The sequence below is a fragment of the Lagenorhynchus albirostris genome, chromosome 20, assembly GCF_949774975.1.
Source record: "Lagenorhynchus albirostris chromosome 20, mLagAlb1.1, whole genome shotgun sequence".
Classification (NCBI taxonomy): domain Eukaryota; kingdom Metazoa; phylum Chordata; class Mammalia; order Artiodactyla; family Delphinidae; genus Lagenorhynchus; species Lagenorhynchus albirostris.
The window spans coordinates 19,982,815-20,006,768 of record NC_083114.1 but is presented as its reverse complement, the minus strand read 5'-3'; the positions used below and the strand labels follow the sequence as shown (position 1 = coordinate 20,006,768).

Below are 23,954 nucleotides of genomic sequence, written 5' to 3'. Positions count from 1 at the left end.
AGGGTCTCCTGAGCCCGTGGGGCCCGATTTCTGAGCCGCGTAGGCGGTCGTGGGGGAGTGCCCAGCTCCCTTCTTGAAGTGCAGGTCACGGGAGGAGGGCGCACAGAGGGGCGGACTCGCGAGGTAGCTGCAAGGACACCCGGGGGAGAGCTGGGGAGATTGGTACCGAGCCAGGCAAGCTCGGCGAGGAGGAACGGATCGAAGGCTCGGAGGAGCGGGGGAACCGGGGCGGGGGCGGGGCTTCCGGAGCCGCAGAAAACCTCGGGGTGACCCAGGCGTCTGGAACCCCCATGCCCCTCCGCTCGGCATTGAAAGAATCTCTCATTGAGAGAGAGGGCACGTAGTCAGAGGATGGTGGGGATGGGGACTCCTGTGTTGCGGGGGGCGAGCGGGAGCTTCCAGGCTTCGGGGCACCAGGCTTATCCCCTCAAGCCTTCCCCCTGCCCTCGAAAGCGAGGAGACTCGGGGTTATGGGCGCGAGACAAGGGAAACTGAGGCATCGTCCGGCCGAGGGTTTGTGGTCCAGGCCCACCCCCTTTCACTTTCGGGCAGTCCCTGTCAGTCGGGCCCCGCTCTTCCGAGTCCCTGGCCTCACCTTCCCAGGCAGAGAGACCGCCGGCCCGGAGACCCCGCCCCAGTCACTCACCCGGGCAGCGGTCCGGTCGCGCGGGCCGCCCCCCCCGCACAGTCGCACCTTGGACAGCAGGATGAGGAGCTGCTTCTGGCAAAGGGACTTGGTGCCGCGGGGACACACGCGCCGCTGCACCGACACGGGCCGGCTGCCCCCGGGCCCGTGGACCTCCCGCTTCTGCCGGATCAGGCTGCTGGCCAGTGCCGCCATGGCACCCCGGGAGGAGACACCCCCAAACCGGCAGGCTCCCGGAGCGCGCTGGGCCACCCCGGAGAAGCCCGCTAGCTCACCAGGACATGCTCTTGACTCTCCGGTCCGACTCGCCGCCTCACCCACGGGACCTGAGGATAAGCCCTAGACGACCCCCACCCCAGGCACCAGCTCCCACCCTTGGGCCTCGTGCTAGCTTCGCCAGACCCAGCAGCCTATGTACCTCTCAGTTGACCCCACCCTCGACCTTTGCCCCCCGCAGAAAACTCCCCCTTCTCTGATCTCCAGTGTCCCTGTCCCCCACTAACACTATCCCAAAGCCAAGACCCTCAAATTTTCCACGATGTGGTTCCAATATCCCCAGGCACCTTTCCACCCTATTTCCGGGCCCTGCACTCCTGCCAAAGCCACTCTTGTAATTTTAAGGGTGTGGGTCCTTAGCTTTGGGGATATTAGCTCACCCCACCCCTGCTGGGGTGCTGCCAGTGTCTAGGGAGAACCCAACCTTGGTGTCTTTTCTTTTGCCACCCTCTAATTGAAGAATCCCCCACTTTTTTTCACTGAAATCCCCTAAAAAGTATGCCTTGAAATATCCAGACTGTCGCCAATCAGCAAGAAGAGGTTCCCAGACCCTGTCTCTGGACGATACCGCTTTTTACCAAGTCACCCCCATTTCTAGTGGCACAGCGTTCCAGCTGCTGAGCCCCTTTCCTCACCTTGTTACCATCCACTCCTTTTGAAGTCACCTCCAAATCCGCCCTTCCTAGTGGTTACACCAGGTGGTTGTCTGGAGGGCCCTGTGTCACCTTGGAATAAGGAGCATAGGTTTTTGGCTTTTTTCTTTTTTTCTGGCAGCCCCTAATTTCCTCGGGGACAGCTGGTGCTGTTTAGATCCCACGCCCTCCAATCCAACCAGCCCCCCGAGAGAGGAGTGCACCTACGTTGTCACGGGTCCCCAAATGTGAACAGACCCGCTATAAGTCAGAGCGCATCAGAGCTTTCTGCGACAGGGCTTCCTTGTCCTCCCCGGGACTGCCTATAGCGCCCCCTCTTCCTTCCCCGACGCCCCTCAACCTGTCCTCTCTTGTCGATCCGGGGACGGCTGGCGCTGGCTCCGGTTCCAGGCTTCTCCCTCCCTGTACCCCACAAGCGGAGCTTCCCCCGACGCCCAGCTAGACGTCCCGGACCCCAGGAAGGAGTGAGAGTGTCTCCGCAGAGAGCCCTGGTCTGGCGAAGTGAGCACTGGGCCTGGCGGCTGGACCAAGCGGAGCGGCGGCAGCGGCGGCAGCGGTAGCGGCTGTGGGAAGCTGAGGCGGCGGCAGCGACAGCGGCTTCCCCTCCCCCGAGAGCCGGTCCGGGGGCGGGGCAGGAGGCGGAGACCCCGGGAAAGACGGGGAGGTGAAGCTGGGCGGGCGGAACCCCGGGGTTCCTTGGAGGCAGGGAGTGGCGACGGTCTTAGAGACAGGCGGAGTCGAGGCAAGACCGCATGTCTCGCATGTCTCCGGGTTCAGAGGAGGAGGGACAAGGAGGCGACTTCACTGAATGGAACTCTGGATGGGGGGAGAGGTTGGGTTTAGATAGATGGAATGGCAGATGCCCCGAGAATGGAGAAAGGGACACTACTGCCCGGGATGGAGGACAGAACTGGATGAGGAAGGTGGCGGGAATAACTGAAGAGATAGCGGTGGTGGTGAGGTCTAGCCTGGGGTGAAATCGGCCTCCTTAATGTCTCTGCTTTTGTGTGAGACAAATTGGTCAGTCCCTGGTCTCCATACCTTTCTCCTTTACACGTTCTTTCAGCAAATATATTACCCCCATCCCTATTGACTCCTAAGAGAAAAGACCATAAGAACAGGCGGGAGATGGATGCCAGAGGCTGCACCGGAGTGGGAGGGGTGCTGGCCACAGATTTGGAAAGTGGAGAGGCACAGAACGACCTGTGCCAGGGATGGGGCGGGAGGAGGGTGGGAGGAAGTGGAGGAACCGGCGAGGAGGCCTTCTAGAACGGGCTCTTCAGGCCCAAAGGACTCAGCCTGTCTCCCAGGTGAGGGGAGAGCAGTCCCCTCCACATCCCGCTGGCCAACAGAAGCACATTCCAGGTTAGTAGGAACAGCGCCTTTAAAGGGCCCCGCCTCCCACGCCGGCTAAGACGCCCCCCCTTGCGTGCAGCCTTGGCCTCTTCCACAGCGGCGCGCAGGGCGCGGGCAGGGTCCCTGCGAAGCAGGGCCAACGCCCCGAGCAGCGAAGCTGCGCCGTCCCCCGCACGGAGCTTTTGGCCACTCAGAAAATAGTGGGGCAGCGTCCCGGCCTCGAGCACCCGGCCCAGCTCATCCAGCAGCCCGAGGCAGCAGGCGCCCGCATTCTCGGCTCGCGCCAGAGAGGGCGCGGACAGCCGCTCACACGCCCAGTAGAGCAACGTCCGCAGGAGGTAGCGCGCCGCGACCCTCGTCCTGGCCACCAGAGGGCGCAGCAGCGCCTGAGCCGCCGCGTGCGCTTGCAGCAGGGGAACGGATATGCGCGTCTTGAGCGCCAGCTCTTGGCGGGCGAAGCAGAGCTGCCAGCCGGAGGCTTCCGGCCGCTCTGTGCCGCCGCCGCCGCCGGGCACCAGGTAGAAGGAAGACGACTCCGAGGCCAGCGGGCCGGCCCACGAGTGGCTCCGAGGCCCCTGGGGCCAGCCGGCCACAGACACCACGGGGATCAAGTCGAAAAGCAGGAGGCGGCGCGGGGGCCCGGTCGTAGCCAGGAGGATGGTGGTGAGCCCCGCGTGGCGGGCTGCGTGGACCAAGCGCGGGGCACCCGGAACCGGAAACGGGGACTCAACGACCGCAGCCAGCGAAGCAGAGAACCAGGCAGCCACCTGGGCGGGGCACAATGTGGGCCATGCCTCCGGAGCCTCCAACGGCTGTGGCACTGGGCTAACGTCGGTTGCTTTGGTGACGTCACCATCCGTTTTTTTTCGGTGGTGAGGGAAAGCCAACGTCGGTTACGTCTTGTTGAGGCAACTCTGGCACTGAAACATTACTAGGTGAGTTTTCCAAAGACTCGTGTGTCTCAGGCTCAGTGACGTGTAGCTGGTCCACGGAGATTTGCGGATCCTTGGGAGTTTCTTTGCTTTGGGCTGGGTGGATCGAATCACGTCCTCCTGGGACTGGGGGTCCTAGGCAATCCTGCCATGCCTCCCGGACCGAGGTTCCGCGTACCTGCTCTGGGAGGAAGAGCCATGTGTAACACGATCCCACGTCCGGTTGCAGCTCCTGCCCAGTGCCATCTAGCGAAAGCACGGGCACCAGGAGTGTGAAGCCGGCGTCGTAGTGAGGTCCCCGAGCGTAGGGACCTAGAGGCGCAGGCCCCAGATCCAGGGAGCCCTCGCGAATCCCGCAACGAAGCAGCAGGAGCTCTGCCTGAGGAGGAAAGCGAGGGTCCCGGCGGTGAACGAGATCTAAGGAAAGAGAAGGGATCGTAAAGTCGTGATCCAGAGCCGGGGCGGGGTGAGGCGGAGCTGAGAGCTGCAAGTTCCCGAAGGCTGGGAGGGTTACTTAGCAAGCAAAGAGAAAACAAAGTCCTTGGCCTGGAAGAGATCTGGTCCTGGCTTGGGACCTTCACTCCAGCTCGCCTGCACACCCAGCTCCTGGATCAGCTGGGTTAGTTCTTTCAGCTGCGCCCCAGAGCAGAAGTCGATGTCCGTGAGCGGCCGGGCTGGGGCTGGGGGCGGTGGGCCCCACCAGGGAGCACTCCCCCAGACCGCGGAAGCCATATGGCTCTGTCGTTTGGGGGCTAGGAAATACACAAACGGGAGGAAGCCCAGACGGGCCGTACCTTTTGCTGCGGAAAATTGGCCCCCGTTCTTGGCTCTTCCAGAGGCCAAGAGGGTTCCCAAGACACGGTCCGCCAATGGGTCTGCAGACGAAGGGCCCTAAATTTAGTCTTGAAAGAGAACAAATAAATACCTCCTCCGTCCTTGCCCTTTTCTCATATGCTGGTCCCCGCCCCCATGGAACGGTTCACCTGACTCAGCAGGTAGAAAGTAGCTGTTTGGCCCCTCCTAAGGAATGCAATAGCCTCCTTCGCTGCCCCTTGTCTACGTCCCCTTACCTCTTTTTCAGAAGAGGCTAGTGGTTTGCAGCTTCCCTCTTAGGGTTGGCTACAAAGGCTGGGAAGAGAATGGATAGGAAGATTCAGCAGGTAACTTCTTCCTGCTGCCTCTAAGGCCACGCCCTTAAATTATAACCACGCCCCTTTCTGGAGACTGTCGGGGTGGTTCCGGACCAGCCCGGCCTCCAGTCAGAGTTCAGTCACTCCTTTCGCTCTGCAGAGATCTCGCGGCTATCCTGGGAGTTGTAGTTTGTCTTCAAAGCTACCAGGGCGTTGGGGCCACGCCCCCACATCCTTTCCTGTTCCGTTGAAGTAGTGCCTGATGGAAGTTGTAGTTCCTATGGAGGTAAGCTATTCTGTGTCTTTATGATAAACTATTCTGTGTCTTTATGATAAACTATTCTGTGTCTTTACAAGGCCAGGTGAAGCGCACAAACACTCCTTGGGGTTAGAACAGAGGCCTAATAGGATGGATCTGAATAGCAAACAATAATGAGGGACATACACTAGGGAATGCAGAGAAATAGGGGACTCTACATCTCACTTGGGAGTAGAGAAGCTCTGGTCATTTAAATCTAGAAAGGTTCTTGCATGCAATTATAACTTCAGTTTAGAGATGAGACTGCAAGCCTAGAAAGGTTGCACATGACTTGTCCAAGTTCAGAGCTCAGCCAGAGAGCTGTTGGAAATGGGCACTCCAGCTGGGACGTATCTCCTTGGAATCGGTGGTGGTAACGTTAGACAAGAACACACCGATAGTGTGCATGTAGTGACCCAGGGATGGACATCTGACTCAGGGAAGGGACATATTAGTGTTGCCCACCTCAGACACACAAGTGGTGTCAGGGAAAACACTTTGGAATCTCGCAGTTTATGTGTGTATACAGAAGAGTTATCAGGACTGAAAATCAAGTCCAGAGCTAACTCCAGCTGGGCTAGGGCAGGGCAATGAAAAATTATCAGGGGAAGGAAATGGCTTTCAGCGACCAGTGCTATCATGGACACAGCTTAAGTCCAGGATGAACCTAGGAGTCAGAATAATAGGACAGAAAGATAGGACACCAGAGACACGCTCACAGATTAGACCAATGCATACTGGACCAGGAATTCTAACATTCCTTTTTCCTAGGGGTCTGTCTCCCCAGTGAACTAGGCCTAAGTCCATGGGCAAGAAAATTAAGTGGAGACACCTTGAAATATCTAGAGGCCTATGAAGGAGGGGACCCTCAGAATCCAGCGCTCAATTTGGGGAGCCTAAAACACAAGGTTTCCTAGTCACTGACAAAGGGAGGTCTTCTCCCTCAGTAACCAAGAGCCCCAAACACAGCCCAGAACGGGGGAGGCAAGTTTCCGTACATCTGGTCATGAGCCAAGAGACCAGATGAGGAAAACTGAAGCCTGGGCTCTTCTCACAGTCTGGGGAAATCAGGCACTGGGTGTCCAGCCCCACATCTTACCTCCTCCCCAGAGGGTGGCTTCTGAGCCACGCTAAAAATAGCTAAGTTCTCTGGTCTCTGGGGGAGCTTTAAGATGCTGGGGGTGAGTGACAGGGAAAGGAAAATTGCTCTAAACTCTAAAGCACTGCTCTCCAATAGCATTTTCCATGATGATGCAAATGTTCTAAATCTGTGCCGTCCAGTGCAGTAGCCGCTAGCTCCATGTGCCTACTGAGCCCTTAGAAGGTCATGGCACTGAGGAACAGAATTTTTTTTTTTTTTTTTTGGCCAAGCCATGAAGCTTGCGGGGTCTGAGTTCCCCGACCAGGGATTGAACCCCAGCCACAGCAGGGAAAGCGCCAGGTCCCAACACCTGGACCACCAGGGAACAGAACTGGATGCCAGGGAAATTCCGTTCCCTGAGGAAGAGAATTTTTAACATTTTAACTTAATTTTTAACAGAATTAATTTTCCTTAATTTTAACTAATTTACATTCCAACAGGCATTTGGCTAGTGGCTACTGTAATTGACAGTGCAGCTCTAGGGCCTTGGGGATAATGGATTTAGCTAGACAGCGATGGAGGGAAAGCAGGGATACTTTAGGTCCTCATCAGGTCCTGTGGAATTGGGCTGGGGTGGATGTCCTCAACCACCCACAGAACACTTCTCTTGTCTCTTTACTCCTCATGCATATCTGTCCCTCTTTTTCTAAGTTGCTCTGAGCACACTGATATCCCCACTCCTTGATGGTCTCTGGTGAGTTGTTGGATGTCTCTCAGTGAAGGCGCCTGGGAGACACAGCTTCGCACTTGTCCCTGCCTGCTCTGAACTGTCTCTGGCGGGCGTCAAAGACCACATGCCCTAGCCGGGTGCCTGACCCAGGACAGTAGGGCTTCCAGCTGGTTTTGGGAGGCGTAGACATCTGGCAATAGTTCTGGCAGGCTGGAGGAACTGAGGTACACCCAGTCTTGGCTGCCTGCTCGCCGGGAGGGTGATTGGAGCTCAATCAGTACAGGTACTTCTGAGAAGATTTGCAGGTCATTGTAGGCCACCTGAGCCCTGGGAGAGCAGGAGTTCTGACTGGGTGGGACAGAAGTCCATGGTATGTGCTGCCCAGCATCCTCCTTTCGAGGAACTGCCTCAGATATAAATGACTTTCGGGTCTGATGTGGGCCCAAAACTTGGACAGAGTCAGTTCCAGATGGTTCTTGTGGAGGCCAGGGTTTGGGATAAGGCATGAGTTGTTATGGAGGCCTGATCTCTTGGATAAGCCAGAGTCTTGAGTAAGGGCTGGACCCTTATGGGGGCCAGCATCGCGATTAATTTCCGAGTACTTGTGGAAGTTAGGGTCATGGGTATGTTCTGAGCTCCTGTAATTTCCAGCATCTTGGGTAAGGCCACATCTCCTTTTGACTTCAGTGGGTTGGATAAGGCCTGGATACTTATGGAGTTCAGAATCTTGAGTAAGACCTTGGCTCCTGCAGACTCAAGAATCTTGGGTAAGACCTGGATTCTTGTAGTCTCCTGAGTCTCGGGTAAGGCTTGAGCCCTTATGGAGGCGAGGGGTTTCCACAAGGCCTGGGCTCTTCAGATTCCTGGCAAAGGCCTGAGCTCTTGTTGGCTCCAGAGTCTTGGGCAAGGTATGGACGCTTCTCTGGCCCAGAATCTTGGGTAAAGTCTGGACTCCTAGAGACTCCTGCATCTTGGGCATTACCTGTACTCTTGTCACATCCAGAATCTTGAGAAGGGTGTGGGCTATTATGGAAGCCAGTTTTTTGGGAGAGCTCTTGACTTTTATACAGTACAGTCTCTTGCTTTCGTTCCAGATTCCTAGAGACTCCAGAATCATGCATAAAGCCTGAGCTCCTCTGAATGTCAGAAGTTTGGAGAAATGGTGTGTTCTTGTGGAGACCAGAGGGTTGGGTGAGATATGGGTGTATAAAGAAACGTCTATCTCGAGTAGAACCTAAGCTCTTCTGGGAGCCAGAATCTTGGGTAATGACTGGATTCTTCTGAAGATCAGAGTCGTGGGAAAGGCTTGGATTCTTGCAGAGGTAAGGGTCTTGGGTAAGGCCTGGAAGCTTGTCGAGGCCTGGATCTTGAGCAAGGCCTGGGTTCTTGGGGAGACCTGGGTCTCGGGTAAGGCCTGGGTTCTTATGGAGGCCTGGGTCTTGGATAAGGCCTGGGTCCTTGTGGAGGCTTGGATTTGGGGTAAGGCCTGGGTTTCTGAAAACTCTACAGTCTTTTGAAGGGCCTGGGGTCCTTTGGGGGACAGAGCCTTGGTTGAGGCCTAGACTCTCATGAAGTTCAGGGGGTTGGGGCTGGTTTGGGTTTTGAGAAGTAGTGGATAACTGGGGAGGGATGGGGCCCTGGGAAAAGAGGACAGACTGAGGAGACTTGGAGGTTGGGGGGAAGGTGGGGGGTTGTATTAAGGTGGAGGGCTTCTGGTGGTTGCTGTGTTGAAGGACAAAGGATCTGGGAGAAACAAGAGGCAGAGAAAGAGTGCATGGTGGAGGCATGGTGCATGGTGAGCTCTGGGCACTGGTTGGAGAATGGAAGCAAGGTTGAGAAGGTGCAGCATCCTTGGAGTACACCAGGAATGTGGGGTAGACTGGAGTCTGGGGGTCTGTGTTTCTCTTCTCTGACCTGCAAGGATGGAAGCTGCAGTAAGGGAAGGTCTTGGACTGTACAAATTTGTCTTTGGCATCATTTGAGGTCTTCCCTTCCATATTCCCCAACTCCAGGTAACCCAGTATGGATCCTGTGGAGGGCTTAGCACTGTCCCCACTACATTGCTTGAGTGTTTGTTCAGCTGTACCAGAGCTCACCAGACCATGCCCCTCTTGGGGCCTGGAGGGAGTACCAACCCATCCACACTGAGGCGGCATCCAGCAGCAAGTTCTTTCTGGAATACCCAGAGTTCTGAGGCAGACACACATGGAATAAGTTCTGCTTTACCCTGCGGTCATGGTAGACCACATGGCCGGAGGAGAGGCCTTGGCTAAAGGCAGACAAGGTAGAGGGAATAGAACCTAGGATGGGCGTAGGGGTGGTGGACGGGACTTGAGTGTTTGTCAGGGCCATGCCCAGCCCTGGGACAGAGGTTGTGGCAGAGATCGGGACAGGGGCTGGTGTAGGGGCTAGGGCAGGAGTAGTAGCAGGGGCAGAAGTTGGGAGAGGGACCAGAGTGTTGGCATGGATATAGGTCAGATGAGCATGGGTCAGGGTGCAGACAGAAGTTTGGCCCAGGGACTGGGCTGAGGCATGTGAGGTGTCCTGGTCTTGGGCCTGGGCTGGGGTATGTGCTGAGGTATGCTCAGGGCCATGGACCTGGGCAGGGCTGTGCTCAGGGCTGAGGGCTGGGGAGGGGGTCTGGGCTGGGGGGTGGTGTGCTCAGGGGAGTGGAATGTGGAGCAAGTCTCGGCCTGAGGTGGGGCGTGCTCAGAGGGGTGGGTGGAGGAGAAGGTCTGGGCTTTGGCAGGAGTGTTCCCAGTGGGGTGCACTAGGGAGAAGGCCTGGGTCTGGGCGGAAGTGTGCTCATGGGCGTGGCCTCGGGAGCAGGTCTCGGCCTGGGTGGGGGGCGGGTGTGCTCAGGGGGGTGGGCTGAGGAGGTGGCCTGGGCCTTGGCAGGAGCATGCGCAGGGGGCTGAACTGGGGGGCGGGTCTGGGCCCGGGCTGGGACCTGGGCTGGGTCAGAGTCTGGTGTCTTAGTCTTGCTGTCTTGGGGCAGGCAGAGTGGAACCACGTCCACCTTGCTCATCCTTCGGAGCTTGGAAGATGTCTCCTGCCTGGAGTACAAGGTGGCTTGGGACTTTAAGGCTGTGACCGGAGGGGCCTCCCCAGCTCTCACTACCCACTCCATCCACAGTCCCCGTGGAACCTCCGTGGAAGCCCCAGCCCATCCACACTGAGGCGGCATCCAGCAGCACTTAGAAGCATTCTCGTCATTTGTGTCTGGTATCCAGGAGTTTGGGTGGTGGTTTGGGTGCCCGAGCAGGAAGCTTGGGCGATGGCGGAAGCGGGAAGAAACTCTTGAGCACAGGTTCTTGGGATCCACGGAGCAGCGCATGCACATGCGATGGCTGCCTACACAGCTGGCTTGCTTGTCTGCGGGGAAAGGTGAGGTGGGTCAGGGCCTGGGTTCCTGAGGGGCTGAGAATCAAGGCAGGGATAGAAGAAAGGGGACAGGCCCACATCCCCTGAACCCACGCCGGCGCCCACTCACCTTTGGGGAAAATACGATAGAAAAGTACCCGCAAGTAACTCTTCAGATGCCTCCAGAGCTGAGGGAAGCAGGGGAGGGGGGAGACCGGGAGCAGGGTGAGCCCTGAAATCCAACCCTTGTCCGGTCACACCCCAGCAGCCCTCCCAACCTCAGCCCCTTCGAGGCCCCAGGGCTCCCCCAACTCTGCTGCCCAGATCCTGCCCTGACCATAGTCACCACGTTCATCCCCAAGTTGAGGAAGATGAATCTGATCAGGAGCAAACGAATTGAGTCTCCTAGCTCCTGGCGTGTCCTGGGGATGGGGCCAGTGAACGGCTCGGCTCAGTAGAGGGCTCGCTCACCCACGGCCGGGGGTCCAAGCATGCCTGGGTCCCCTGGCCTCCACATAGTCACTGGGAGCCAGCCTGGGTCATAATGGGGCAGGTGGTGAGGTCACAGTGAGGGAGGGGGACGAAAAGGAGGGCCCAGAGTGGCATTCCCTGGTAACCAGGGTCAGGTAAGCTGAGCCTGGACAGTCAAACAGGGCCCGGTGGCCGGCACACCTCCCCTCGAGCGGTCATTCATTCGCTCACCACCCACTGACTCACTTGTTCAAATGACACATTGCGTCTCTTGGCCCCTCTTGAGACTAGGAAGACCTTGGCCTCAGAGGCCTGCTGAAGGCCTGGCTGGAGTCCAGAGCCTCAGCCTTCTTCATGCCCTTCACTGGGCCTGGAGCTGGACCTGCCCAGATGTGGAACCTCCCAGTTTGGAAGCAACTTCTTGTATGAGGCTCTCTGTGGACAGGGACAGCTGAGACACAGAGGAGGTGCCCAGAGACCAGTGGCTTGGAGTCTGCAGCTGCAGATGTACTTAGTGCATGGTATAGGACCAGGAGGGGCCTGCTGGCAGAACTGTGGCCACTAAACCAAGGGGACCCTCAGGCCAAGAAGGGGACACTGGCTTCTTATTGCAGGAAGCCAAGGGCAGGGGCCCAGGCTGGCAGAAGGAGTGGCGCTTCCAAGCCACAGACCACCAATGTTTCCTGGACTCTGGCGCTCTTTATTAATCTCTCCATGCCCCGCCCCCGCCCCCATTTGCCACAGGTCAGTTCATTTTCCCAGTCTGGCTCCTGTGCAGAGAGGGCCTGGAGGCCGAGGTGGAAGGTAGCAGCGAGTTGGCCCGTGCTTGGCTCTCCTGCGGTTGCCGCTTACGCTCCAGGCTGTCATACACCTGGTAGTTGGCATTGCCTCCCGGGTTCCGGCTGAGTGGCATGAAGGTGGGCGGAGGTGGAGGGTGCTCGGTAGCCTGGACGTCAGGCAGGGGCTGGGAGGGGCGGAGGAGCAGCGCTGAGCTAGGAGCCAGGGCCCGCTTGTACGAGGCCTTGGCCAGCACCGTGAGGGAGGCGGACGTGGCCAGAGGGCGCCGCACGGGCAGCATCTCGGCCCATTCGCCTGCCCGGCGCCGCACCGCGTGGGGATCCAGGGAGTAGTTCAAGTGTTCCGTGAAGGGGTGCAGGCTGCGGTTGGGCTGGCTGTGAGCACAGCTGGGGAGGCTCCGTCCGTGGGCCGGGGGGGGGGGGGAGTTGCGCTGCCAGGCTTCGGGCCGGCAGCCCAGGAATTCTTACATTCCTTTGTCCCAGGGGTCTGTCTCCCCAGTGAACTAGGCCTAAGTCCATGGGCAAGAAAATTAAGTGGAGACACCTCGAAAAATTTAGAGGCCTATGAAGGAGGGGACCCTCAGAATCCAGCGCTCAATTTGGGGAGCCTAAAACACAAGGTTTCCTAGTCACTGACAAAGAGAGGTCTTCTCCCTCAGTAACCAAGAGCCCCAAACACAGCCCAGAACGGGGGAGGCAAGTTTCCATACATCTGGTCGTGACCCAAGAGACCAGATGAGGAAAGCTGAAGCCTGGGCTCTTTCTCACAGTCTGGGGAAATCAGGCATTAGGTGTCCAGCCCCACATCTTACCTCCTCCCCAGAGGGTGGCTTCTGAACCACCCTAAAAAGAGCAAAGTTCGCTGGTCTCTGGGGGAGCTTTAAGATGCTGGGGGTGGGTGACAGGGAAAGGAAAATTGCTCTAAACTCTAAAGCACTGCTCTCCAATAGCATTTTCCATGATGATGCAAATGTTCTAAATCTGTGCCGTCCAGTGCAGTAGCCGCTAGCTCCATGTGCCTACTGAGCCCTTAGAAGGTCATGGCACTGAGGAACAGAATTTTTTTTTTTTTTTTTGGCCAAGCCATGAAGCTTGCGGGGTCTGAGTTCCCCGACCAGGGATTGAACCCCAGCCACAGCAGGGAAAGCGCCAAGTCCCAACAACTGGACCACCAGGGAACAGAACTGGATGCCAGGGAAATTCTGTTCCCTGAGGAAGAGAATTTTTAACATTTTAACTTAATTTTTAACAGAATTAATTTTCCTTAATTTTAACTAATTTACATTCTAATAGGCATTTGGCTAGTGGCTACTGTAATTGACAGTGCAGCTCTAGGGCCTTGGGGATAACGGATTTAGCTAGACAGCGATGGAGGGAAAGCAGGGATAATTTATGTCCTCATCAGGCCCTGTGGCATGGGGCTGGGGTGGATGTCCTCAAGCAACCACAGAACTCTTCTCTTGTCTCTTTACTCCTCATGCATATCTGTCCCCTCTTTTTCTAAGTTGCTCATCACACACTGATACCCCCACTCCTTGATAGTCTCCGGTGAGTTGTTGGATGTCTCTCAGTGAAGGCGCCTGGGAGACACAGCTTCGCACTTGTCCCTGCCTGCTCTGAACTGTCTCTGGCGGGCGCCAAAGACCACATGCCCTAGCCGGGTGCCTGACCCAGGACAGTAGGGCTTCCAGCTGGTTTTGGGAGGCGTATACATCTGGCGATAGTTCTGGCAGGCTGGAGGAACTGTATCCATTGGGTGCTACACCCAGTCTTGGCTGCCTGCTCACCGGGAGGATGATTGCAGCTCAATTAGTACAGGTACCTCTGAGAAGGTTTTCAGGTCATTGTAGGCCATCTGAGCCCTGGGAGAGCAGGAGTTCTGACTGGGTGGGACAGAAGTCCATGGTATGTGCTGCCCAGCATCCTCCTTTCGAGGAACTGCCTCAGATATAAATGACTTTCGGGTCTGATGTGGGCCCAAAACTTGGACAGAGTCAGTTCCAGATGGTTCTTGTGGAGGCCAGGGTTTGGGATAAGGCATGAGTTGTTATGGAGGCCTGATCTCTTGGATAAGCCAGAGTCTTGAGTAAGAGCTGGACCCTTATGGGGGCCAGCATCGCGATTAATTTCCGAGTACTTGTGGAAGTTAGGGTCATGGGTATGTTCTGAGCTCCTGTAATTTCCAGCATCTTGGGTAAGGCCACATCTCCTTTTGACTTCAGTGGCTTGGGTAAAGCCTGGATACTTACGGAGGTCAGAATCTTGAGTAAGACCTTGGCTCCTGCAGACTCCAGAATCTTGGGTAAGACCTGGATTCTTGTAGTCTCCTGAGTCTCGGGTAAGACTTGAGCCCTTATGGAGGCGAGGGGTTTCCACAAGGCCTGGGCTCTTCAGATTCCTGGCAAAGGCCTGAGCTCTTGTTGACTCCAGAGTCTTAGGCAAGGTGTGGACGCTTCTCTGGCCCAGAATCTTGGGTAAAGTCTGGACTCCTAGAGACTCCTGCATCTTGGGCATTACCTGTACTCTTGTCACATCCAGAATCTTGAGAAGGGTGTGGGCTATTATGGAAGCCAGTTTTTAGGGAGAGCTCTTGACTTTTATAGAATACAGTCTCTTGCTTTCTTTCTAGATTCCTATAGACTCCAGAATCGTGCATAAAGCCTGAGCTCCTCTGAATGTCAGAAGTTTGGAGAAATGGTGTGTTCTTGTGGAGACCAGAGGGCTGGGTGAGATATGGGCGTTTAAAGAAACGTCTATCTCGAGTAGAACCTAAGCTCTTCTTGGTGCTAGAATCTTGGGTAATGACTGGATTCTTCTGAAAGTCAGAGTCGTGGGAAAGGCTTGGATTCTTGCAGAGGTAAGGGTCTTGGGTAAGGCCTGGAAGCTTGTGGAGGCCTGGATCTTGAGCAAGGCCCGGGTTCTTGGGGAGGCCTGGGTCTCGGGCAAGGCCTGAGTTCTTGTGGAGGCAGTCCTGGGATCATTGCTGGGGTTCATTGCTGGGGTCTGTGAAAGTGGTACCTGGTGAACCTCAAGTCATTTTGTTTGCACAATGAACATCTCAACAGATATAGAGGAATATAGACCTCACTTTCCATACCAGATGGGTTCCTGGAATGTGAGCAGATAGGCCTTTTATGAATCACCCTGCTTCTCTGTTCATTTTCATTTGACTAACGTTATCGATCATTTTAAGCTGATTCCATTAAGTGGGTCTATATTGAGCACCTGCTGTGTGTTTGGAGTCTTGATGGAAAATGCCCACTGGCTATTTCTCTTTCTTTCTCTCTTTTTTTTTCTTTTTGGCCATGCAGTGTGGTTTGCAGTATCTTAGTTCCCCGACCAGGGATTGAACTGGGGCCGTCAGCAATGAAAGCGTGTAGTCCTAATCACTGGACATCCCGGGAATTCCCTGTGGCTGTGTGGGCCCTGGCACCCCCCACACCACCACAAACCACCTCCTCTCTTCTTTTTATTCTTCTCCCAGTCACCTCTCTGTCAGGGAACGGTATACCTAGGCCTTTCCCGTCCCCTCAGCCGTGCTGGATCCAGAGACCGGGGGGTAACAGTGGGACAGGGCCTCCACCTCCCTGGTCAGCTCCCACAGCTGCCGCCTCACGTCTCTGGCATTATAGGCTATGCGCCCTGAGGAGTGGCGCCGGGGGATGTCTGCGACGTGGGCTGGGCCCAGGATGGGTGGCTGGGCTGGCGAGCACTGCTCCTGTTCTGCTTGGGGCACCCCCCAACCGTTCTTGTGGCTCAGGGCCTGAGGGCTGTGGGGCGGGGGTTCACAGGGTACGCGTAGGCCTGTAGGCCCAGCTCTGACTGCCTCTCTTTTGAGCGGCCTTCCCTCTACAGTTTGCTGGAAGCGGATGGTCTGGGTAGGTGGCTCCACAGCATCCTGGGCCCAGGGAGTCCAGAACCCCTAGGTGGACTGAAAGCCTTCCCAGTCCTTGGGGCAATTCCAGTTGTGGGGGCAGATTGTTGTGTGCTGACGTGGGGGCTTCTCGTCATCGCTGTCAGTTGTCAGGGGCCCAGGCTATGGGGCAGTGGGCGCGGCGTGCTGAAGAGTCTCGACGGCGATAGCGGCGAGTGGGTGGGGGGGACACGATCATTTTCACAGGGTCCATGGTGCACCGAAGGCAGACTGCAGGGGCGCTCTGCTTCGGGGGCTGGGTCTGCTTCCCAGGTGAGCATAACTTAGAAGCTTCTGTGGATCGGGGACAGGTGAGAGGCTGGTGGGGAGCCTGGCTCCTCCAGGAATGGAGAGGCAGGTTGCAGGAAGAAAAGCTGCATAGTTATGGTGTCTGAGCAGGGAGAGCGCGAGGGGAAGGGGTCCACTTAAGGTCAGGGCTAGAACACCTGGTTTCTGCCTTTCCTATTCCCCAACCTCCCCATCCTCCACTTACCTTTCTCACAAATAACACGAAACACTTGGTGTAAGAAGCCACGGAGTCTGCGCCAGAGCTAGGTGGGGGAGGACACAGTGACTGAGTGGCCGTGGCCATGGGGGTCCCTAGGGCCCCAACCTACTGTGCCCACAGTACTACCGGCCGGCTTCCTGTCCCAGAGGCTCCTGGGGGTAAGCGGGTCACAACGATGTGGGGCTCTCCCTCACAGTGTGCCAAGAGGGAGAGTCCTGGGCCTGTGTTTGACCCTCCAGCCTGGGCCAGGGCTTAGCAGAGGCCAAACCCTTCACCTTGCATGTCTCTCCTGTAGCCAGCCACCTGCACCAGCCCATAGGCCCTCTGGCCTGTTTGGTGTCTGTCCCATCAGCCCCTGCCTGGTCCTCTACACCAGGCTCTGACCTCTGCACAAACACTGGTCCTGATCTTAACTCCCCGAACAACCCCATTACCAGTGACCACCTCACCGCAGCACTCACTCCCCCTTTCTCTCTGACCTCAGAGCTGTTCACTGGAAAGGGCTGTGGGCTCGGACCCCCTCCTCCTCCCTCACTGGCAGAGTCACTTCTCCAGGGTTTGTTTCTTCAGAGCCCCACCCCTACCTCCCAACATAACAGCAGGCAAAACCAACAGTTAAACTTTTATATTTACAATATTCCATCCTGGAGTCCCTGCGCCGTGACAAAGTCATGATGCAATCAAAGGCAGGACTGCAAAGCAGCACTGTGCCAAGAAGGTGGACTACATCTCTATTGATTTGTTTGGTTGTGTTAAGCTTATCTATGGAAACAGCACAAGGGGGATTTGCGCCCAGGGTTAGGAAGATGAGAAAAACTACTACCCCCCCTACTATTGTTATTACAAAATGGAAAGTACCTATTTCAGCCCCAGGAAACTGCGAACACAATACACAAATGGAAATATAGGGATGTTCCTATGGAAAACACCCCCAATTGAACAACAGTGGCCCTACGAAGGGGTTGTTGATGATTTTGCTTTCATATGGGTCCACTATAAAGAAAGGTTAATACTCTGGCAACAATTGCCAGGTGATAAACAGGAGCGTAGGAGGTATTGTAAGTGCTACTAGTGGAGTCAGGTACACAGGAACTGTAGGATATATTGTAAATATTTTTAAGGCACTATTCAAAAAACTTGCCCATGCATTTAAGAAAAAAAAGTGTCATGAAGAACCTAGGGGTAAGAGAGGAATAAAGACACAGACCTGCTGGAGAACGGACTTGAGGATATGGGGAGAGGGAAGGGTGAGCTGTGACAAAGCGAGAGAGAGGCACGGACATATATACACTACCAAACGTAAGGTAGATGGCTAGTGGGAAGCAGCCGCATAGCACAGGGAGATCAGCTCGGTGCTTTGTGACCACCTGGAGGGGTGGGAGGGAGGAAGACGCTAGAGGGAAGAGATATTGGAACATATGTATATGTATAACTGATTCACTTTGTTATAAAGCAGAAACTAACACACCATTGTAAAGCAATTATACCCCAATAAAGATGTTTAAAAAAAAAAAAACCTGCCCATGCAGAAAGAACACGAAGATTGCACTTCTGTATTAAAGACCTTACATAATAGCTTGGCTTAACTATTAGAAAATAACCTGCAACTAATGAGAACTTGGGGAATTATCTTGTTAGTACATCTAGAAACTGGGGACATTTTCAGAAAACTGACAAAAATATTTTGAGGTTAGAACATGTTGAGATGTTTTGATTTTGTACATGATGATGAAACCTGCCTATATATAAATACCTGCTCTGAAAAATAAATTTGTGCTTGACGTGCTGACATCTACAAAGGGTGTCAGGTCTTGTTTCCTTCGCCGACGCCATCCATCCCTCAGGTTTACCTGGACTCGTTGGAGCTGGACTCCGACAATTTACAATATTCTCTTCATCTTTTGCCAGGTTTAAAAATGTGTACAGAGCCGCGAAGGGTTGGGGTGGGGACATGGGATTGTCAAGGAATTGTTCTGGGGACAGGGGCTGGGCATTGGAGTCCGTGGCTGAATCATGGGGTCCCCCAGCCCCCCTCCCATGCCCCAGTTTGGGGGGCATCTGTCTACAGGGTTCAGGGCCCAGGTCCCTAGCATTTAGAAGGCAGGGCTGTTTGGAAAGGAGCTAGACCAGGCAGGGGAAGGGGTGGGAAAAGAACTAAGTTTCCATGGGTGGAGGTGGGGGCAGAAGGGACAGTCAGGAGGCAAAGTTCTGGGGAGCCAAGACCAGGGATTTGGGCGTCAGTGGAAGACAGCACTCCACCCCCTATTCAAATTTGGCACCAATGAACCCACAAAATGCCAGCAGACGAGGATTGGCTCCTTCTCGGCTGGTGTCCCTTGAAACCCTTCCCGACATTGTTCCTTTCCCCAGAGGCCCAAACCGTTTCTCTTTGGGCAGTCACCTTACACACATCCTTTCAAATCAAATTCTTCCTGCTGGTGTCTGCCCAAGCGCTGTCCCCCACTGCCCCCTCCATCTGTTCCTCAGTACAGCTGACCCCGTTCTCTCCCCCAACCTGTCCGGGGAAGCCTTTCTCCCCTGCTCTCCTCCCCTCCCCCCTCCACTGCTCCTTTCCTTCAGCCCTGGGGGCCCAGGGGAGAGGGGGCAGGTCAAAGGAGGGGGTGGGCAGCTGAGGGGAGAAGCTGGCTTGAGACCAGGAAGGGATGTCTTCAGAGGGGGACGGCAAAGGGGGGAGGGAAAACAGGGGCAGAGAGGGAGGGATGAGACATGGCGAGAAGAGGGACGCAGGCGGGACCCCTTTAACTGCCACCTCCCCCTCTCCTGTATCCTACCTGCCCTGGCCCAGGGCTGAGGAATCCTTGGCAAGTTTTGGGGGGTCTTCGCCCCTCAAACCCACCTCAGCAGTTTGGCACGGATGAGCGACGGTCTGAGGACTGAGGGAAGAAGGGCTGCCCTCAGACCGCGGTGAGGGCTTTGGTCAAACATGCACGGCCTCTGTGGGTGGCAGGTGCCACGCAGCCCCCCACCCCACCCCACCCCCCGAACTCTAGGGGAAGGAAGGGCAGAGCTTAGGGTCTGTTCATCTCCTCAGGGTTTGTCCCTCCCCCTCAGCTTCTGTCAGTTTGAAGTCCTTTCACACCTGCTGTGTGAGAAGTTAAGTGCTGGGCCTGAGGCCCTAAGATGCAGGGAAGTGCTGGAGAGAAAGGGGTCGTCTGCATGGGAAAACGTACATCCACATGCAAGAACATGTTTCCACTCAGAAATGCATCCTGGACCCAGGGGAAGACAAGTTCCCAGGCACCACAGGGATGCAAGATCTCCTCTCTTCCCCGTGGCAGGGAATGTGTGTCTGTCATCTGTGGAAGGCGAGGCCTGCCCGGGGGAGACCGTGCTTCACCTCACTTGTGCCACGGGGGATACACATGCTTCGCTGGGGCGGGAGGGCTGGGGGCAGGGCAGGGGGGCAGTGATTTCCTCGCTACTTCCCAGGCACCACCCTGCATCGTCCGGTGGCCAAGGGTCGCTGTTTGTGAACACACCACTTCCAGGGTCTCCAGGGGGTGGGAGGAGGGAGGAGGTGGGGGCACAAATCCCCACAGAAATTCTTTGAGGGAGCCAACATGTGTCCAGGGCGGCAAAAAAAAAAAAAACCTCACCCTGCACATGGTTTCTCACCCCCTCGTGAGAAAGCACACCTCCACGTGGGAAAATACTTCCACGTCTCCACACACCAAAGACGGGTGTCCAGACGACAGAGGGGAAAAAACACCCCCCCAGTTGTTCAAAGGCCCGGGTCTAGAGAAGAGAACGGGCCACTCCGCGAGGGAGAAGCGCACACATCCCGGCGAGGAAACCCATGTCCACCTAAAGCTCCTCGATGTGTCACAGCTCCACACGACAAAAGCCTGTCGCCAAGTCCTCCTCCCTGCCTTCTGAGCTGGCCGGGAGGGCCGGGGAGTGGGGCCTCCCCGAGCCGCCCCCTATACCCGAGTGGTGGAGTGGGGATGGGGGAGCGTGTTGTTGTGGTTGGTAGCGGTGGGGGGAGGTGGGGGGAAGGGCCCAAAGGGATGGAGGGAGGGGGGCGGCGGGGGAGGGGGTGGCCCCAGGCCGCTGGGCAGCAGGGTCAGGGCCCCGGGGGCCAACAGTGGCAAATTGTCCGGCGCCCGGCGCAGGGCCAGGGTGTAGTCGGGCGGGCAGGCGGGGCGCAGGGCCTCCGCAGGTTCCGCCCCGACGCCCCCGCCCCGCTTCAGCTGCAGCGACACCAGCTCGTCCTCGGGTGGCAGCTCACGGCCGGCAACAGGGAGCAGGGTGCCCCGCCGGGCACGCCGGTGCCCGAGCCGCCTGGGCGGGGTTGGGGGGGAGGCTGAGCCGCCTGCACCGCAGCTCCTGCCGCCGGTCCCGCTTGTAGTAGAGGGCGGCGAAGGCAAGGATGTTGCGGAAGAGGGGGGAGCGCCCACGGCCACGGTGACGCTGAGCTCCGTGGAGTAGTCTCGGGAGTCCCCGGGGAAGCGGTCGTAGGCCCGGGGACCCGGCTCGGGCGGCAGGGTGGCCGGAGGCGGAGGACGGCGAGTGCCGGGGGCACCAGGGGGCGGGCGCGGCGGCCAGCGCGTGGCGTAGGGAGGGAGGCGCGTGGTGGTGGTGAAGAGCTCCGTGTGCAGGTTGTGCAGGTGCGGCACGAGCTTCAGCCAGAAGGCCACCTTGTTGGCGCGGTAGTTGGCGCGCACGCGCGGCTTCAAGCCGATGTGCAGGTACTGCTTCTCCTTGCTGTTGAACTTGCTCCACACCACCTCCTCGAAGCGGTTGCGCTTGGTGTGGATGAACTTGGTGTCCTGTGGCACCGGCTGGTTGGGGTCGCTGTGCACACAGCGGGGCAGGGAAAGGAGGAGTAAGGGTGAGGCTCCCATGAAAGGCAGGGGTGGGGGCGTGCTATGGGAGGAATGGGGAGAGAGATGGACAGAGATGCAGAGAGCTGGGGAGACGGGAAGTGAGACAGAGACGGATACGAAGAGACAGAGAAACTGCCAGAGACGGACGGACAGACAGACAAAGAGGGATGAAGCCAGACTGCCAGAGACAGTCTGACATGAGGACAGAGGGGCAGAGAGGGAAGAGACAGACCACCAGTGACAGAGGCAGAGTCTGAGAATGAATGAGATAGAGACATATGGAAACAGAGACACAAAAGGACATGAGAGACAGCCAGGGGGAAACCAGGGAGTACAGAGTAACCAGATCAAAGCAAGCAGAGATATCAATAGATTTCAAGAGAGAGAGGCAGAGACAGCAATAGACAGACAGACACAAACCCTCACACACACTCAGATACACAGATGGGAGCACTCAGACAGCGGGCAGAGCTCTGGGAGGAGAAGGAGAGAGCTGGGTGGGCAAGGGAGGGAAGGAGAGACAGACACGGAGCCGAAGGCACCAAGTGAGCCCGCCCCCCAGAAAGGACAGGGACCTCTCTGTCCAACTCTTCTGAGTCTTCAACACACACAGAAGAGCTGTCCGGCAGGTGTCTGAGTCGAGAAGGCAAGAGTGCCTTGATGGAGGAATGATGGCCGTGTGAAGGAGAGGGAGAGAAGGGGCTGAGGATGGAGGCGGTGTGTGCCCTGACCTGCAGGGATGCCCGACCCAGCCCCTCTGGCCCTCACCCGGTCTTGGCGAAGTTGGTCCAGTAGGTCGTGACCACGGCGCTGAGCATGACATCATTCTTGGAGAAGTTGCAGGGGAAGAGGTCGGTGGCACCCACCATGGGCACACCAAAGACGTAGGGTAGCTCATCCCCGTGCGCTGCATCTGCCCACTCGGGCCGGCCCTCAGCCTGGCAGTGGTGGTAGAAGGTGTAAAAGTAGACAGGGGACTGGTAGTCAGCGTGCAACTTGGCGGTGGCCACAGCCGGTGCCACCCACTGGTGGCCAGTAAAGAGCGCCAGCAGGGTCTTGCGCCACATCTCGCCATTGTCCCTGTCGGCCCAGTCCGTGTACATAAACTTGATGGTCTCCCGCAGCACATCCTTGCCCTCCGGGTAGCCATACAGGTTGTCCACAAAGTTGGAGATGGTGAAGTCGAAGGCGCTGGCGGACACGCCGTCCTCGCTCTCCGCCGAGTCCTCCACGAACTTGAGGCCCTCTCCCTGGTTGACACCGATGAGCATGTCGTAGTTGAGGAATTCTCCCTGCTGCATGAGGATCTCAGGGTCATCGGGGACTATGTCACCGTCCACCACGGGCCCAAAGGCGATATGGTAGCTGGGGAGAAGGGGTCAAGGTCGCATCACCTGTTCACCGGCCTCCTCTCAGCTCACAGCCTGCTGAGTCCTCTGCTCAGAAGACTCCTCTCCCCTAGTTAAAACCTTCTGAGCCCTTCAGGGTACTTGACCTCTCAGGAAGTCCTCCCTCAAGCACTTCATGGAGCCTCGTGCACACTGGCTCTGTTTAGGCACCTCCGCCTAGGGAAGGCTTCTGGGAGAAGGCAGGGCCCCGGGAGGGCCTTGAAGCCCACCTCTCCTGGCTAAATGGAATGCTTGTGGCCTGCGGGCACCTCTCACCCTCAACCTCCTTGGAACCAGCAAGGAGAATGGAGGCCTGGACCTGGCCCTCTCCCACCCCCATACTGGGCGGGCTGTACGTCCTGGTCCACCAGCTCCCGAGAAGGCTTCCGGCACAGACACTCCACGGCCTCGGCGCTGTCCTCCCGGTCACAGCCCACCTTGGCCGCCAGCAGCCGCATGTACTTGAGCGGCTGATAGTTGACAGACCAGCTAGAGATAGCAGTGCCACTCTGGGCGATGGCCTTCTGGAACAGCCCTGGTGGGACAGGCAGGCTTTAGGCTGGGCTGTATCAGCCCGAGGGAGGAGAAGGGGGACCTGGTAGGGTTGAGGGTGTGAGAAAGGGGACAAGAGGGACAGGCTGAGGAGGTGGCTGGTACCTTCCGAATGGTGGGAGAGGATCAGAATGTTGACACAGGAGGCCCCTGCCCCAGATCCGAAGACGGTGATGCGCTCGGGGTCGCCCCCAAAGTGGGCAATGTTCTCACTGAGCCAGCGCAGGGCCTGGATCTGGTCCATGAGCCCGTAGTTGCCTTTTGCAGCCTGGTCCCCAGTGCTGAGAAAACCTGGGGGTAGAGGAAGAAAGGGGGCTTCCTGGGGGTGTCACAGCATGCTTTCCCTCTTTCTGGGCAGCTCAGTCCAACCCAGAAGCCATTCTGCTTCTGCTGGGTTTAGAGGAACCCTGCCAGCAGGTCCTCCTCCCAGACTCCAGCCCCTAGAGTTGGCTGCCCACCCTCACCAGGCACCCCAAGCCGGTAGTTGAGTGTGGATACAATGACGTTGCCGTAGGTGGCCAGGACAGAGCCATCCAACACGTTCCCGGTGCCCTCCACGTAGGAGCCACCATGCAGAAACAGCATCACCGGGTTCTTCCCGGAGTCCCGGATATCTGCGTGGGGAGGGGGCGGGTAGGTGGGCCGGGGGGTGGGGGACAAGGACACAGTCAGACCAGAAGCAGCACCGCCCAGCTCCCAGGCCTGCTGAGTTCCAGCCCAGAGCTCAGGGGACATGTCACTCCCATCCCTGGGGGGCAAGAACGGATTCTCCTCCCTCCCTCCCCAGCTAACCCTGGCAGAAGATCCCTCCCCACCTCCTGCTGGTGTGCCCTACAGCACTTCTCCCCATGCCTGGCAGACCTTCCAAGAAGCCTAGCAGAGGCAGGGCTGGGGGCTGGCCCTCCTCAGGGCATCTGCTGGACCCAGGGGAACCCCTCCCCCCACACACACAGCAAATCTCCTTCCTGCTTCTAGGAAGAGCGAGCTCTCAAGGCTGCCATTGGAGCTAGAGA

At 57.1% G+C, this 23,954-nt stretch overlaps 2 protein-coding genes and 3 pseudogenes across 2 annotated transcripts; all 5 read right to left on the bottom strand.

The window, feature by feature from the left end:
* Positions 1-519: 519 nt before the first annotated feature.
* LOC132511270 (fibroblast growth factor 11-like) lies at positions 520-1,065 on the bottom strand. The gene has a single exon (XM_060134319.1). The coding sequence runs from the start codon at positions 839-841 to the stop codon at positions 539-541; it is 303 nt and encodes a 100-aa protein (XP_059990302.1). The 5' UTR covers positions 842-1,065; the 3' UTR covers positions 520-538.
* Positions 1,066-2,862: 1,797 nt separating this feature from the next.
* On the bottom strand, positions 2,863-5,008 carry LOC132511271 (transmembrane protein 102-like; annotated as a pseudogene).
* Positions 5,009-7,078: 2,070 nt separating this feature from the next.
* LOC132511527 (uncharacterized protein SPEM3-like) lies at positions 7,079-10,982 on the bottom strand (annotated as a pseudogene).
* A 4,235-nt stretch (positions 10,983-15,217) lies between these two features.
* On the bottom strand, positions 15,218-19,363 carry LOC132511526 (spermatid maturation protein 1-like; annotated as a pseudogene).
* Positions 19,364-19,513: 150 nt separating this feature from the next.
* On the bottom strand, positions 19,514-23,550 carry LOC132511525 (neuroligin-2-like). The gene is given in 8 exon segments (XM_060134741.1): positions 19,514-19,545; positions 20,224-20,456; positions 20,494-20,560; positions 20,563-20,969; positions 21,770-22,366; positions 22,732-22,924; positions 23,047-23,232; positions 23,406-23,550. Coding segments are annotated over 8 exon segments (1,836 nt in total). The 5' UTR covers positions 23,527-23,550.
* Positions 23,551-23,954: the final 404 nt, after the last annotated feature.